This window comes from Paralichthys olivaceus, chromosome 16, assembly GCF_024713975.1.
Source record: "Paralichthys olivaceus isolate ysfri-2021 chromosome 16, ASM2471397v2, whole genome shotgun sequence".
Lineage (NCBI taxonomy): Eukaryota > Metazoa > Chordata > Actinopteri > Pleuronectiformes > Paralichthyidae > Paralichthys > Paralichthys olivaceus.
In genome coordinates, this window is record NC_091108.1 from 6,089,601 (window position 1) to 6,103,897 (window position 14,297).

Genomic DNA, 14,297 nt, shown 5'->3' on the forward strand with positions numbered 1-14,297 from the left:
TTCTATGCAGTGTTCGATCTCTGTGATACTATCCTCATTCGCATATAAAGAACGTCTTAATTGTCTCACACCCTACCTTCCATTAACTTCTCTATAAGTCGATGCAGAAAACAATAGAGTAAATAGACGTTTTTTCTCTGGGTTTACTCTCTATCTATTATTTGTCTCCCAGTGTTGTGAGATGTGTTGTGTATGACTTCAGTGATCCTATAACCTTTGCTGTTGCATGCTGGATCTTGTTATTCATTGACGTACTGCAGCGGTTGATTCACTCAGCATGATGTCATTCCATATGTTCCTCCTTCTGCTGCACTTTTTACCTGCAGCAAGTCACACAACAACACCGGAACTTGAACAATCTCTGCCTTCACAACACAAACTGCAGCTCCAGTCTGTGCTCACATGCAGCCTGCAAAAAACCCCATACATTTCTGTTCTGACTCTACATAGGCCACTACACAACGGAAAACTCAGCCTGCTATCTGTCATCAGTGGGATTATTACATTATATGTACTTAAACCATATATCTGTTGGGCTTCCTGGGTGATACTGACTTCACTTCAAATATTACGCATCATTGCATCTAATGTGGTTCAAGTTCAGGAAGTGAAAATCATTTTATTAATGCAAATATATTCTATAAAGCTGCAGTCGTCACCTGACATTATATAATTCATTGCTACTCTGTGTGTATACATCTGATTTTACCTGTACATGAAAAAAGAAACAAATGAATGCAAGCAAAAACCAATACACTTGAAATGTATAAATTGAGCAGGATTAAATTGATATCCAAAAATGTATTAAAGATTCATGAGGTCGAAAGTTAACAAATACAAATATATTTCAACTGGTTTTTGCTGAAATCACATGATTCAAAACTTTTATATAACTAACATCACTGCCTAAAACCTGAGGTATCTAAATTCAGTTTTCTAATACCAAACTGTGCCCGTGTGTATGATTCTGATTGTGATTATTATTATTATTATTATTACTGTCACTCGACTGCCAAGATAAACCCTAAATCTGCGAGGCTTTTACTCTGAACGCGGACCGGAAGCTGTGCGTCCCCCTGTTTGTTCCTGACTCGGTCCTCGGTCTCCACAGAGGAATGTGTCTCTCGAAGCTGAACGGATCGGTGAGTGTCTGTCTGAATGTTTGCTTCCAAGTTTTATTCGTTTGACCACAAACTTCATTGACTTTGTTTGAATCCTATCCATCGTATTATTTTCTAGCGAGAGCCGCAGTTTGTTCGGGTTAGGTTTGGTAGCTACACCGGCTAGCGTTAGCTTCCTTCCGTCGCTGGGACTCGGGTTCATTTCTTCATTTTAAATAACTTGTTTTCTTCTCTGATTGAAAAAGTCCGCAGGTTGTGGATTTTACACGTGTTCCCTCTTGTGTCTGTGACATAACCCTGACGTGATGTTACGTTTGCTAACGATAATCCACGAGGAAAAAGTCTCTGCTGTCTTCCTGTTACACATCAGCATCTTGTTCAGAGCTTTGATCAGACTTTATTTCAGCCATGTGTGTTTTTTTATTAATCGTTGGATCAGTCAGATAACATGAGATTTAAATGACATGTCCTCTGGAGCGTGTGTGTGTGTGTGTGTGTGTGTGTGTGTGTGTGTGTGTGTGTGTGTGTGTGTGTGTGTGTGTGTGTGTGTGTGTGTAGCTGAGCTCCAGACTCTTTAACTGAGTCAGAGATGGATGGTTCAGGGAGGAGGTGATGTCAGTGGCTCTGGAATGCAGAGGTCTGACATCAGCCACAAACTCTCTGAAAACTCGAGCTGTGTTGATTCAGGCCAAATAAGGAGGAAAGAAACACAGGTGACAGGATGTGAATTACTCTGCAGGAGGGAGCTGCTACTTCTGCCTTAAACACAAGTTAAATCCACTTCCACGTCGTTATTTGGGTCACTGTGCTGTCTGCAGTATTTTCGGGTTTTTACATCTGTCTTTTCCTCTGCAGTGAATCTCGAGGCATCGCTCCCATCGCATCATGGCTGGCTTCAGGCAAGAGGATGTCGAGTTGTATTATGAGATGGGAGAGGAGCTGGGCAGGTATGTTGCTCTGATTTATTAGCTTTTCGTCTCTGGAAAAACATTGTAAATAGAGATGTTCCCTTCCTGATTCTGATTCCTGAATATTGGCTGTCGATTCAGCGATTAGCAGTGAATTTACCAGAATTACAACTTGTATAATGTATCTTGCCTCTAACCCCGTATGGAAGTGATGATTGCTATCATTGTTGACTGACCTGGCTCATGTTAAACCCTTTGAAAACCTAAAATATACAGAGAATGAATGTCATTGAAGTGATATATCACCCTAAATAAAAACAAAAGTGACCCGTAGGATTACATGAACTGAACCGTGAACGACAGTCCATCTTAAACTTCCGATCTGAACAGGACCAAAACAAATTTAAGCGTTTGTCAACCACACATTGAAAACCTGCTGACACTGCTTCATAGTTTGTCAGTGACTTGTATCTTATACTCAACTTTGTATCTTAGCCATTTTTCTTCTGCAGTAATGCAGCAAAAGTGTGACATCACTGGCTCTCAATGTGCCTTTCCACCTCTGCTGTGCGTCTCTGCAAAGGAGAGGACAGTGTGTGTGTGTGTGTGTGTGTGTGTGTGTGTGTGTGTGTGTGTGTGTGTGTGTGTGTGTGTGTGTGTGTGTGTGTCCACATTTATCCAAAATCCAAGTATCTGTGGTGATATATGAAAACACTGAACACGGATCAGCATTGATTTTCTTGTTTCTGTTTTCCTGCAGTGGACAGTTCGCTATTGTTCGCAAGTGTAAGGAGAAGAGCACAAGTGTCGAGTACGCGGCCAAGTTCATAAAGAAGCGGCGGCTGTCGTCCAGTCGGCGGGGAGTGAGCCGTGAAGAGATAGAGCGAGAGGTCAACATCCTGCGGGAGATTCAGCACAGCAACATCATCACTCTGCACGACATCTTTGAAAACAAGACGGACGTGATCCTGATCCTGGAGCTGGTGTCTGGAGGAGAGCTCTTTGACTTCCTGGCTGAGAAGGAGTCTCTGACGGAGGAGGAGGCCACTCAGTTCCTCAAACAGATTCTGGATGGCGTTCAATATCTTCACTCCAAACGCATCGCCCACTTTGACCTCAAGGTCAGCGCACTGTGGTTGTGACGGCTTGTTTATTAACATTGGTTAATACACATTAAAGTTAATGTTGCTCAGAGGAGATTAAAAAGTCGACTTGTTAAATGTATTTTTTCATAATACTCTGTTTATCATTTTCTTCCTCCTCATTGTTTTTTACTTTTCAGCCTGAGAACATCATGCTGCTTGACAAGAACGTCCCCAACCCCAGGATCAAACTGATCGACTTCGGGATCGCTCATCAGATAAAAGCAGGAAACGAGTTCAAGAACATCTTTGGAACACCAGAGTTTGTCGGTGAGATCCTGTTTCCCCTCTTGCTTATCCATTTCACACAGTTACAATGTTCCACTTTGAAAACCCCAAATCAGTTTTCCTGCTCGTTTGTGCCCACGCTGGCAAGAAGGATCAGTGTGCTTCAGATCTCCACAGCTGGTTTGAATTAAAGCTCTCATTCCTCTGTGCTTTACAGCGCCAGAAATAGTAAACTATGAGCCACTTGGACTGGAGGCGGACATGTGGTAAGATGTCAACATGTTTTTTTTCCCCCCAATCTCAAGCTTTTTGCTGTTTATAGTTTCCACTCATGTTTGGTTCTTTTCTTCTCCCCAGGAGCATCGGAGTAATCACATACATTCTGTGAGTAGTGACATCATGTTGTCATTTGTATAAACTGAAATCACCGCGCTCCTCCACTGTAACTGACGTAAATCAAACTCTTTCTCTGTTAGGTTGAGTGGTGCTTCACCGTTTCTGGGTGAGACCAAGCAGGAGACCCTGACCAACATCTCAGGCGTCAACTACGACTTTGACGAGGAGTATTTCAGCAACACCAGCGAGCTCGCCAAAGACTTCATACGCCGCCTTTTGGTCAAAGATCCAAAGTAAGAAGATCTTCACACTTAATCCACAAAACAGGAAAAGAAAAGCACATTTATAAACAGGTGAAAGGCCCAAGCTCTTTAATTTTCTCACACTGGGGGATTATTTTCTTTTGAAGGAAGAGAATGCCGATTGATGACAGTCTTCAGCATCCATGGATTAAGGTGGGTGTTTTTTGTTTTTTTACTTAGGACCAAGGCTTTACTTATGCCAGAGACATTTAATATTCTGAAACTGCTGAGAAAGAATCAACGCTTTTATGTCGACATAATTAGGTTAAAAGACACAGCACAGGGAGCATAATGCTCAAGTGTTGGTCTGTCTTCATTAGCGGCTTGTGGAGTTCAACTTCGTGGATTCTACAATCACACTGCCTGAAAAAAAACATGTTCTGTCTTTAGTGTTGAGATAGACTGCATATAACTGCAAGATATTCTGATCTGTAGTTACTTTGGTCACAAAAGCTCATTTAAGACATAACATTTGTTTATGTACCAAACTAGTTGTGGTATCTTATCAAATTAACGTCATTATTTCAAACCCCTTTTTTTCCCCACTCTCCAGGTGATTAAGAGGCGAAACGTACGTCAGGAGGAGAGAGACCACAAGCCTGAGCGCCGGCGCCTGAAGACCACTCGTCTGAAGGAGTACACCATTAAGTCTCACTCCAGCATGCCGCCGAACAACACCTATGTCAACTTCGAGCGCTTCTCCCAGGTGCTCGAGGAGATCGCAGCGGCAGAGGAAGGCCTGAAGGACCTGGAGCGCAACCAGCGCTCGTGCCAAGAGGATGTGGCGGCGCTACTGTCCATCTACGAGGAAAAAGAGGGTTGGTACAAGGAGGAGAACCAGAGCATCTCCAGCGACTTGGGCCACATTCGCCAGGAGCTGCAGCGCTCCCAGACCCAGCGCAAGAAGTGCCAGGAGGACGCCAGAGTGACCATGCAGGCTGCCAACATCCTCAAGCGCAAGTTTGGGCGTCTGGAAAACCGCTACGATGCCCTGGCTGAGCAGGTGGCCTCTGAGGTCCGCTGGGTGGAGGAGCTGGTCAAGTCCATATCTGTAGAGAGGGATGGGCTCAGCTCTGGCAGCATGCCCTGAGCTGGGCTCACGTCCAACAGTGACACTTTCATTCTCAAGTATCGTCCTGCCCGTCTTCTCCGCATGTGTTACACACAGCAGAGTTTGAGTGGGTCAGTCGTCATCATAAGCTAGGCTGCTGCTTCCAATCAGGAAAGATGTTCTGCCATTTTTTGTTACATCAAGAGAAACCAGCAAGAAGCAGAGAGGCAATATACTGAACCCATTCCCCCATGAAGAGGCTCATTCCTGTGTTTTATACTATTAATTTATGATTTTAGAAATTGTACGTACTGTAATTCAGCCGTCATGCAACGTAGTTAACAAAATCATTTGCAAACCATATTGGATTTTTGTCGGTTTTGTAAATAGTTTTTGTAGTTATCTCTTCAGACGCTAAATTCAGCTGAATTTTCTAGAGCTTTAAAGATCATTGACGTTTGCATCAGGTTACTTTCCAGTTATGTGAGAAAGTTTCACAGGATTCAGCTGATGGAAGTCAGGGGTATTTATTAATCATTTACATGCATTTTTTATTTGATTGCAGCTGATTTTGATAGAATTTGACTGTAGCGGATGCAATAAATCCAAACTCTGAGCATAGAAGAGTTGGAGCAACATTTTATTTTACGGGTCCATTATTTCTGAAATGTTTGAAAGTACCATATAGATTGGTTAAAGAAATACACATAAAGTCATGAACCATATTTCTCCATTCTAAACTAAGTACATATTTAAGAATCCTCATTTATTATCACAATTGAATCTTTTTGAATTGATGTTTGTTTTTGCCTGCTGTCCTCTGTGGACCATCTGACCACTGTCTATTCTACCAAACTACATTACTTATTAGGAATAAATATCATTTGCAAACTTCCCTCAGAATTTACTTTGAAATGAATCAGAATTGATGGACCTGTAGAATAAAGATGTTACCAGATTTGAGAATGTACAAACTCATCTTTGCGGTGCCTGTAAACTGATGACATTTCTATCACATTGATATCGCTCGATGTCTTAAACGCAACAACTTCTGCACAGTAGCCTTGTTAACCAAATAGTGTGCATGGAAACTTTCTTGATGAACTGTGTCTCCTGATAGTTTTTCTGTTTCCATTCAGACCATCCCTGCACACTAGAAACATTCCGATGATAAGTTTCACATCCAGGCGACACCTTCCCCATGTCGAGCATAGAACGTATATGATGTAGTCAATAGTATTTTTCAGTAGAGAGCTGTACTCCTTTGCACTTAATTATTATAGCAGTTTTCCAAAATCTATTTTAATTTGTGTCTAAGATGTAAAAAAAAAAAAGAAAAAAAAAAAGCCTGTCTGGGTTTGTGTCAAATAAACAAAATTATAACTTAACTAAGGCTCATGTGTTTTTATGACCCTCAGCCAAGGACGTCATTCCAGCTAAGAGAATACAATTTGGGGTATTTTTACTGAAAGCATCAAATTTGACCCATAAACTATGTATGGGTTAACTTTTAAATTGTGGAACTGAGGACTAATGAAGGATTATTTTACACACACACACAAACAACTACACGTGTTTTAAAGAGTTTTAAACATTACATTTATACAATTAAATTGTATTAAATAACATTATTAGTAACATTCTTATTATTTCAAATGTAAATCAAATGTAGTCATCCAAATATCTTCATGAGTTAGAGTAAAAAAAGATTTACTGAAAGAAAAGCCTCATCAATCACCATAGCAACCAGGACTGCTGCCAGGACAACAGGACCAATTTCTATTGGTGCTATCTTTTCCTTAAATACTGAAGTTCATCTTAGCTCCTCCTCTTTGACCCTGTTTGAGGTAAGTGATGCATCACTCTGTGGAGGTCTGTATGTAGCTATAATGCTAACCTATACATAATGAAGTTTTTCAATGAAACTCCTGTAAAATATGAAGTTGCTGCTGTTACCTGCTGCTGTTACATGTAGATAATGTGTTTCTGTGTTGGTTTGTGTTCATGACAAGTGTCAAGAGGTAAGTTCTGTGCAGTCTGTGGTTAACATGCAAGCTCAATTTTGCAAAATGTATGTACAGATAGAGGAGACTGTATTAGCTCAGCATATAGAAGGGGAATGAGGAAACGGACAGCTCTGTCTGTAACGCAATCTTTCTTTGAGTCTTGTTAAATTACCTTTGCGAATTAGTTACTTTTATTTATTTGTGATTTCCTTTCTGCAGGCTGTGATTTTCTTTAGGACTAGACTGACACTCATCAGTCCTCTTACGAGAGCCACATTTAAATTCACCACGTTGCACACACTCATAGATATAGACCCTTAAACATGCCTGATTTTTTTTTTTCTTTATTCATCCAGATCCATTATTGATACTCTGAGAAATTGCTTTTGTCTCCAACATATACCACACCCTTCCACCAAGGTCATGGAAATCTGCCCAGTAGTTTTTATGTAATGCAGCTAATGCAGACAAAAACATCACCTCCTTGGTGGAGAGCATACAGTGGACACTGCTGTAGACCTGCTTATAGTGATCACAGATATAGTAATCAACCATTTATATGGATCAAAAAGCTTTGTGACAGAATTGCTCCTATACAACTGCTATCCAGTCACAATGAGTGCAAGAGTACGTGTGTATGTGTGAGAGACAGGCTGACTTAATGAATACATGCGTGAAGCCAGAAATATCGTACTTAATAAGAAAAGTATGAATCGATATATCGCTCTCTCTCATAAGAAATATAGTTAAGAAAAAGAAGAAAACTTCACCTTCTAATTAATTATTTCTAAAATTAAGCACTTTATTTTAAGATGCCTTTTTCAAAAGCTCTTTATTTTGTTTTTAAATGCAAACCCTATTTTACTTGAAACGAGAAAATAACATTCATTTAAATATTAGAGTACCCTCCAGTTCAATGTGGAAATTAATAACATTGTTGAAATTCAATTGAATTTTTTTTTATTTGGTTTTTGACTTTATATAGACATTTGCCAAACATTGATACTAGTTATACAACTACTGAGCTACTTCAAAATATATGGCACTGAATCATAACACATTATGTGTCAGACAGGAAATTCTCTCTCCCTGGACCTCTTTGAATTCCATTTGAATACCCTTGATCCAGGTATTCTGACTTCTTTAAAAAGGTTTTGGGTGGAAGTTGTAGAAGGGCTGTACAAACTCGCAGTTCATGTTGCAGCTGTACACCAGTCCATTGGTCAGGAAAGACTCAAAAATAAAGAAACTCACTACAAGGGTAACAATAAACAAAAACCATTTCAGAAACCACAGAAAATTAGGTTTTGTCTTTTCCTCCTCCTGCTGAATTGATATTTTCAATTCCTCTTGCAGATTGAGAGGATTATCCCTGGTTTGCTCCTTGATAAGATTTAGCTGAGATTCCTCCACTTGGTCCTTTAGGTCACAGACTGTTTTCCTCAAATCATCTGTGAGTAAATGCTGCTCCTCAATGGTTTTCTTATAGTCAGCAATTTCCCATTTATTCTTTGTTATGAGCTCATCTTTGTTGAGGATGAGCAGATCCGCCTCCTGAAGTTGGCACAGAACATTTTGCTGTGATGTCTTCAGCATTTTGTTCTCTTTGTATTGTTTGTCTCTCTGTGACGTATGTTTGGCCAGGTCATCCATAACTATTATATTCTGCTGCTTAAGGAGTTTTTCTTGTTCGTTTCTTTTTTGCAGTATGTTGGTCAACTTGTTGACTTCTGCCTTTTTCTTCTCCATCAGAGATTTCACACAAGTCAGCTCCTGTGTTCTCTGAACTCCAACCTTGATGACTTCCTCAGCATCATCTAATTTGCGTTTAAGATTACAAACCTCTGCTCTCAATTTGTAAATCTCTCTTTGCTTATATTCATTCATTGCCTCAAGTTCACATTTCAGGAACGTTTCACGTTCATCCTTATGTCTCAGTCTTTCCTCTCTCTCCTGCAGACTCTGCATTCTCACCAACAGGTTTTCTTTGATCGTCTCCAGCATCTCTGTCTGTTTCCCATTTTCAGCCAACGACTCTAAGGTAGTGTAGTTGGTGTATTCCTGCTGTGTATATAAATTCAACAGATTTCTGTTGTCCATCCTCAGCTTCTTTACTTGGTTGTCAAATTCAACGACCCTCTCTGATAGTTCATCACAGGTACTGCAGTTGCAACTTTTCCTCAGATTCAGAACTCTTGCACTTACATCGTCTATCTTTGTCTGTATAACATCAAATGCATCCTCAAATTCAGCGTTCTTCCATGTTAGGACTTGGTAGATAGTGCAGTGGTTCATTTTCTTTCCATCATGCACTGATTTCATTAGTATATTGTTCTTTGTCTGCAGCATCCCTGCCATCTGCTGTATCTCAACCAGCTTCTGTCGTAGCTCTTCATTGTTGATACAGACACAGCTGTCCTCAAACACGGACGCTTCTCGACACTGTGACATGGAAATCATTTGTGTTGTTTCTGTTATCTCTGAATTACTCGCGTTGAAACTGTCCTGTACCATACTGTTCATGCTATTCATACTGCTGTTTCACTGCCCAGTTGCTTTAGATAAATGATTTCTCAGACTTGGTTCTTCTTCTTTAGGTCAAAGGCACACAAAATCAAAGGAATGGGGCGGGTCACAAAATTATAGAACAGTGGCACACAAAATCAAAGGAGGGGGCGGGTCACAAAGCAGGGGTTACGATAATCGTACAAAAAGTAAAAAGTTCTCCATTATTCTTTGTGTAATACAATAGGGAGGGAAATGTTTGGGGCAGGATTAGGAGCATTAGGGGAATCAGAAGGGAATGACAGTATCAATGAAGATGGGGGAGGATGCAGCAGTGTCTCAGGAAGAGAAGGCAGAGATGATAGCGAAAGCACTCATTCAAATCCATAGTTCTGATAACGTATGGGAAGTTGGCAGTTGGTTGGAAAGAGGCTGTTTTTCTCTTTAGGAAACCAGGGAAGGATTCATTATGGCTGTGAAGCACAAAGACAATGTCTTGTGTGTTTTACAATTGTTGGACTTTAATGTTCTTGATGCATAGTGATATTTTTCAAAATAAATGTTTCATTTAACAGAAACTGAAAAGGAGATTCTTATGGCACTTGACAAAGATGACGTCACTGAAAAGATGGCAGAGGGCAGTGACTTACTGCACCGCCCACTTGTTTACTAGTCACAACCGTTACATCAACAGATAGGGTTAGCCTTCAAATTTAGAGGTCAGGTCTATGTGTGAAGTGTGGCCTGGAAATGAATCGAATTCCCGGCCTGAATTATTGTCCCAGTCCGCCCCTGAACAAACTTCATATTCTTAAAGTCTCCTCTCTGAAAATAAACACTGGTTTTTAATGACTTCTACGTCATTTTAACTGATCTACATTTCGGCATTGCTTTTAAACCTGTTGAGTCTGATTCTGCATCTATCAATAAGTTACGTACTTCAGATTGTTCCAAAGTTACATATAAAGCAAGAACAGACGTTCAGAGTGACAACTAAAGCAGCTAAATTCTCCCTATTTCAAGTCAGCTTCAAGTTTCACAGGATTCAGCTGATGGAAGTCAGGGGTATTTATTAATCATTTAAATGCATTTTAGATTTGATTGCAGCTGATTTTGATAGAATTTGACTGTAGCGGATGCAATAAATCCAAACTGAGCATAGAAGAGTTGGAGCAACATTTTATTTTAAGGGTCCATTATTTCTGAAATGTTTGAAAGTACCATATAGATTGGTTAAAGAAATACACATGAAGTTAGGAAGCATATTTCTCCATTCTAAACTAAGTAAATATTTAAGAATCCTCATTTATTATCACAATTGAATCTTTTTGAATTGATGTTTGTTTTTACCTGCTGTCCTTGTGGACCAGTCGACACCTTCCCCATGTCGAGCATAGAACGTATATGATGTAGTCAATAGTATTTTTCAGTAGAGAGCTGTACTCCTTTGCACTTAATTATTATAGCAGTTTGACAAAATCTATTTTAATTTGTGTCTAAGATGTAAAAAAAAGAAAAGCCTGTCTGGGTTTGTGTCAAATAAACAAAATTATAACTTAACTTAGTCTCATGTGTTTTTATGACCCTCAGCCAAGGACGTCATTCCAGCTAAGAGAATGAAAATTTTGGGTATTTTTACTGAAAGCATCAAATTTGACCCATAAACTATGTATGGGTTAACTTTTACATTGTGGAACTGAGGACTAATAAAGGATTATTTTACACAAAAACAACTACACGTGTTTTAAAGAGTTTTAAACATTACATTTATACAATTAAATTGTATTAAATAACATTATTGGTAACATTCTTATTATTTCAAATGTAAATCAAATGTAGTCATCCAAATATCTTCATGAAAAAAAAAGCATTTACTGAAAGAAAAGCATCATCAATCACCATAGCAACCAGGACTGCTGCCAGGACAACAGGACCAATTTGATTTGACACTGCTGTAGACCTGCTTATAGTGATCACAGATATAGTAATCAACCACTTATATGGATCAAAAAGCTTTGTGACAGAATTGCTCCTATACAACTGCTATCCAGTCACAATGAGTGCAAGAGTACGTGTGTATGTGTGAGAGACAGGCTGACTTAATGAATACATGCGTGAAGCCAGAAATATCGTACTTAATAAGAAAAGTATGAATCGATATATCGCTCTCTCTCATAAGAAATATAGTTAAGAAAAAGAAGAAAACTTCACCTTCTAATTAATTATTTCTAAAATTAAGCACTTTATTTTAAGATGCCTTTTTCAAAAGCTCTTTATTTTGTTTTTAAATGCAAACCCTATTTTACTTGAAACGAGAAAATAACATTCATTTAAATATTAGAGTACCCTCCAGTTCAATGTGGAAATTAATAACATTGTTGAAATTCAATTGAATTTTTTTTTTATTTGGTTTTTGACTTTATATAGACATTTGCCAAACATTGATACTAGTTATACAACTACTGAGCTACTTCAAAATATATGGCACTGAATCATAACACATTATGTGTCAGACAGGAAATTCTCTCTCCCTGGACCTCTTTGAATTCCATTTGAATACCCTTGATCCAGGTATTCTGACTTCTTTAAAAAGGTTTTGGGTGGAAGTTGTAGAAGGGCTGTACAAACTCGCAGTTCATGTTGCAGCTGTACACCAGTCCATTGGTCAGGAAAGACTCAAAAATAAAGAAACTCACTACAAGGGTAACAATAAACAAAAACCATTTCAGAAACCACAGAAAATTAGGTTTTGTCTTTTCCTCCTCCTGCTGAATTGATATTTTCAATTCCTCTTGCAGATTGAGAGGATTATCCCTGGTTTGCTCCTTGATAAGATTTAGCTGAGATTCCTCCACTTGGTCCTTTAGGTCACAGACTGTTTTACTCAAATCATCTGAGAGTAAATGCTGCTCCTCAATGGTTTTCTTATAGTCAGCAATTTCCCGTTTATTCTTTGTTATGAGCTCATCTTTGTTGAGGATGAGCAGATCCGCCTCCTGAAGTTGGCACAGAACATTTTGCTGTGATGTCTTCAGCATTTTGTTCTCTTTGTATTGTTTGTCTCTCTGTGACGTATGTTTGGCCAGGTCATCCATAACTATTATATTCTGCTGCTTAAGGAGTTTTTCTTGTTCGTTTCTTTTTTGCAGTATGTTGGTCAACTTGTTGACTTCTGCCTTTTTCTTCTCCATCAGAGATTTCACACAAGTCAGCTCCTGTGTTCTCTGAACTCCAACCTTGATGACTTCCTCAGCATCATCTAATTTGCGTTTAAGATTACAAACCTCTGCTCTCAATTTGTAAATCTCTCTTTGCTTATATTCATTCATTGCCTCTAGTTCACATTTCAGGAACGTTTCACGTTCATCCTTATGTATCAGTCTTTCCTCTCTCTCCTGCAGACTCTGCATTCTCACCAACAGGTTTTCTTTGATCGTCTCCAGCATCTCTGTCTGTTTCCCATTATCAGCCAACGACTCTAAGGTAGTGTAGTTGGAGTATTCCTGCTGTGTATATAAATTCAACAGATTTCTGTTGTCCATCCTCAGCTTCTTTACTTGGTTGTCAAATTCAACGACCCTCTCTGATAGTTCATCACAGGTACTGCAGTTGCAACTTTTCCTCAGATTCAGAACTCTTGCACTTACATCGTCTATCTTTGTCTGTATAACATCAAATGCATCCTCAAATTCAGCGTTCTTCCATGTTAGGACTTGGTAGATAGTGCAGTGGTTCATTTTCTTTCCATCATGCACTGATTTCATTAGTATATTGTTCTTTGTCTGCAGCATCCCTGCCATCTGCTGTATCTCAACCAGCTTCTGTCGTAGCTCTTCATTGTTGATACAGACACAGCTGTCCTCAAACACGGACGCTTCTCGACACTGTGACATGGAAATCATTTGTGTTGTTTCTGTTATCTCTGAATTACTCGCGTTGAAACTGTCCTGTACCATACTGTTCATGCTATTCATACTGCTGTTTCACTGCCCAGTTGCTTTAGATAAATGATTTCTCAGACTTGGTTCTTCTTCTTTAGGTCAAAGGCACACAAAATCAAAGGAATGGGGCGGGTCACAAAATTATAGAACAGTGGCACACAAAATCAAAGGAGGGGGCGGGTCACAAAGCAGGGGTTACGATAATCGTACAAAAAGTAAAAAGTTCTCCATTATTCTTTGTGTAATACAATAGGGAGGGAAATGTTTGGGGCAGGATTAGGAGCATTAGGGGAATCAGAAGGGAATGACAGTATCAATGAAGATGGGGGAGGATGCAGCAGTGTCTCAGGAAGAGAAGGCAGAGATGATAGCGAAAGCACTCATTCAAATCCATAGTTCTGATAACGTATGGGAAGTTGGCAGTTGGTTGGAAAGAGGCTGTGGTTTTCTCATTAGGAAACCAGGGAAGGATTCATTATGGCTGTGAAGCACAAAGACAATGTCTTGTGTGTTTTACAATTGTTGGACTTTAATGTTCTTGATGCATAGTGATATTTTTCAAAATAAATGTTTCATTTAAAAGAAACTGAAAAGGAGATTCTTATGGCACTTGACAAAGATGACGTCACTGAAAAGATGGCAGAGGGCAGTGAGTTACTGCACCGCCCACTTGTTTACTAGTCACAACCGTTACATCAACAGATAGGGTTAGCCTTCAAATTTAGAGGTCAGGTCATATGTGTGAAGTGTGGCCTGG

The 14,297-nt window shown here is 39.4% G+C and overlaps 1 protein-coding gene across 1 annotated transcript; it reads left to right on the forward strand.

Annotated features, from left to right (window-relative positions):
- Positions 1-1,044: 1,044 nt before the first annotated feature.
- Positions 1,045-6,476, forward strand: dapk3 (death-associated protein kinase 3). The gene is made up of 9 exons (XM_020108209.2): positions 1,045-1,142; positions 1,977-2,068; positions 2,790-3,150; positions 3,312-3,441; positions 3,617-3,665; positions 3,757-3,783; positions 3,876-4,028; positions 4,145-4,190; positions 4,591-6,476. Exons 2-9 carry the CDS (start codon positions 2,007-2,009, stop codon positions 5,125-5,127), a joined length of 1,365 nt encoding a protein of 454 aa, XP_019963768.1. The 5' UTR covers positions 1,045-1,142; positions 1,977-2,006; the 3' UTR covers positions 5,128-6,476.
- Positions 6,477-14,297: the final 7,821 nt, after the last annotated feature.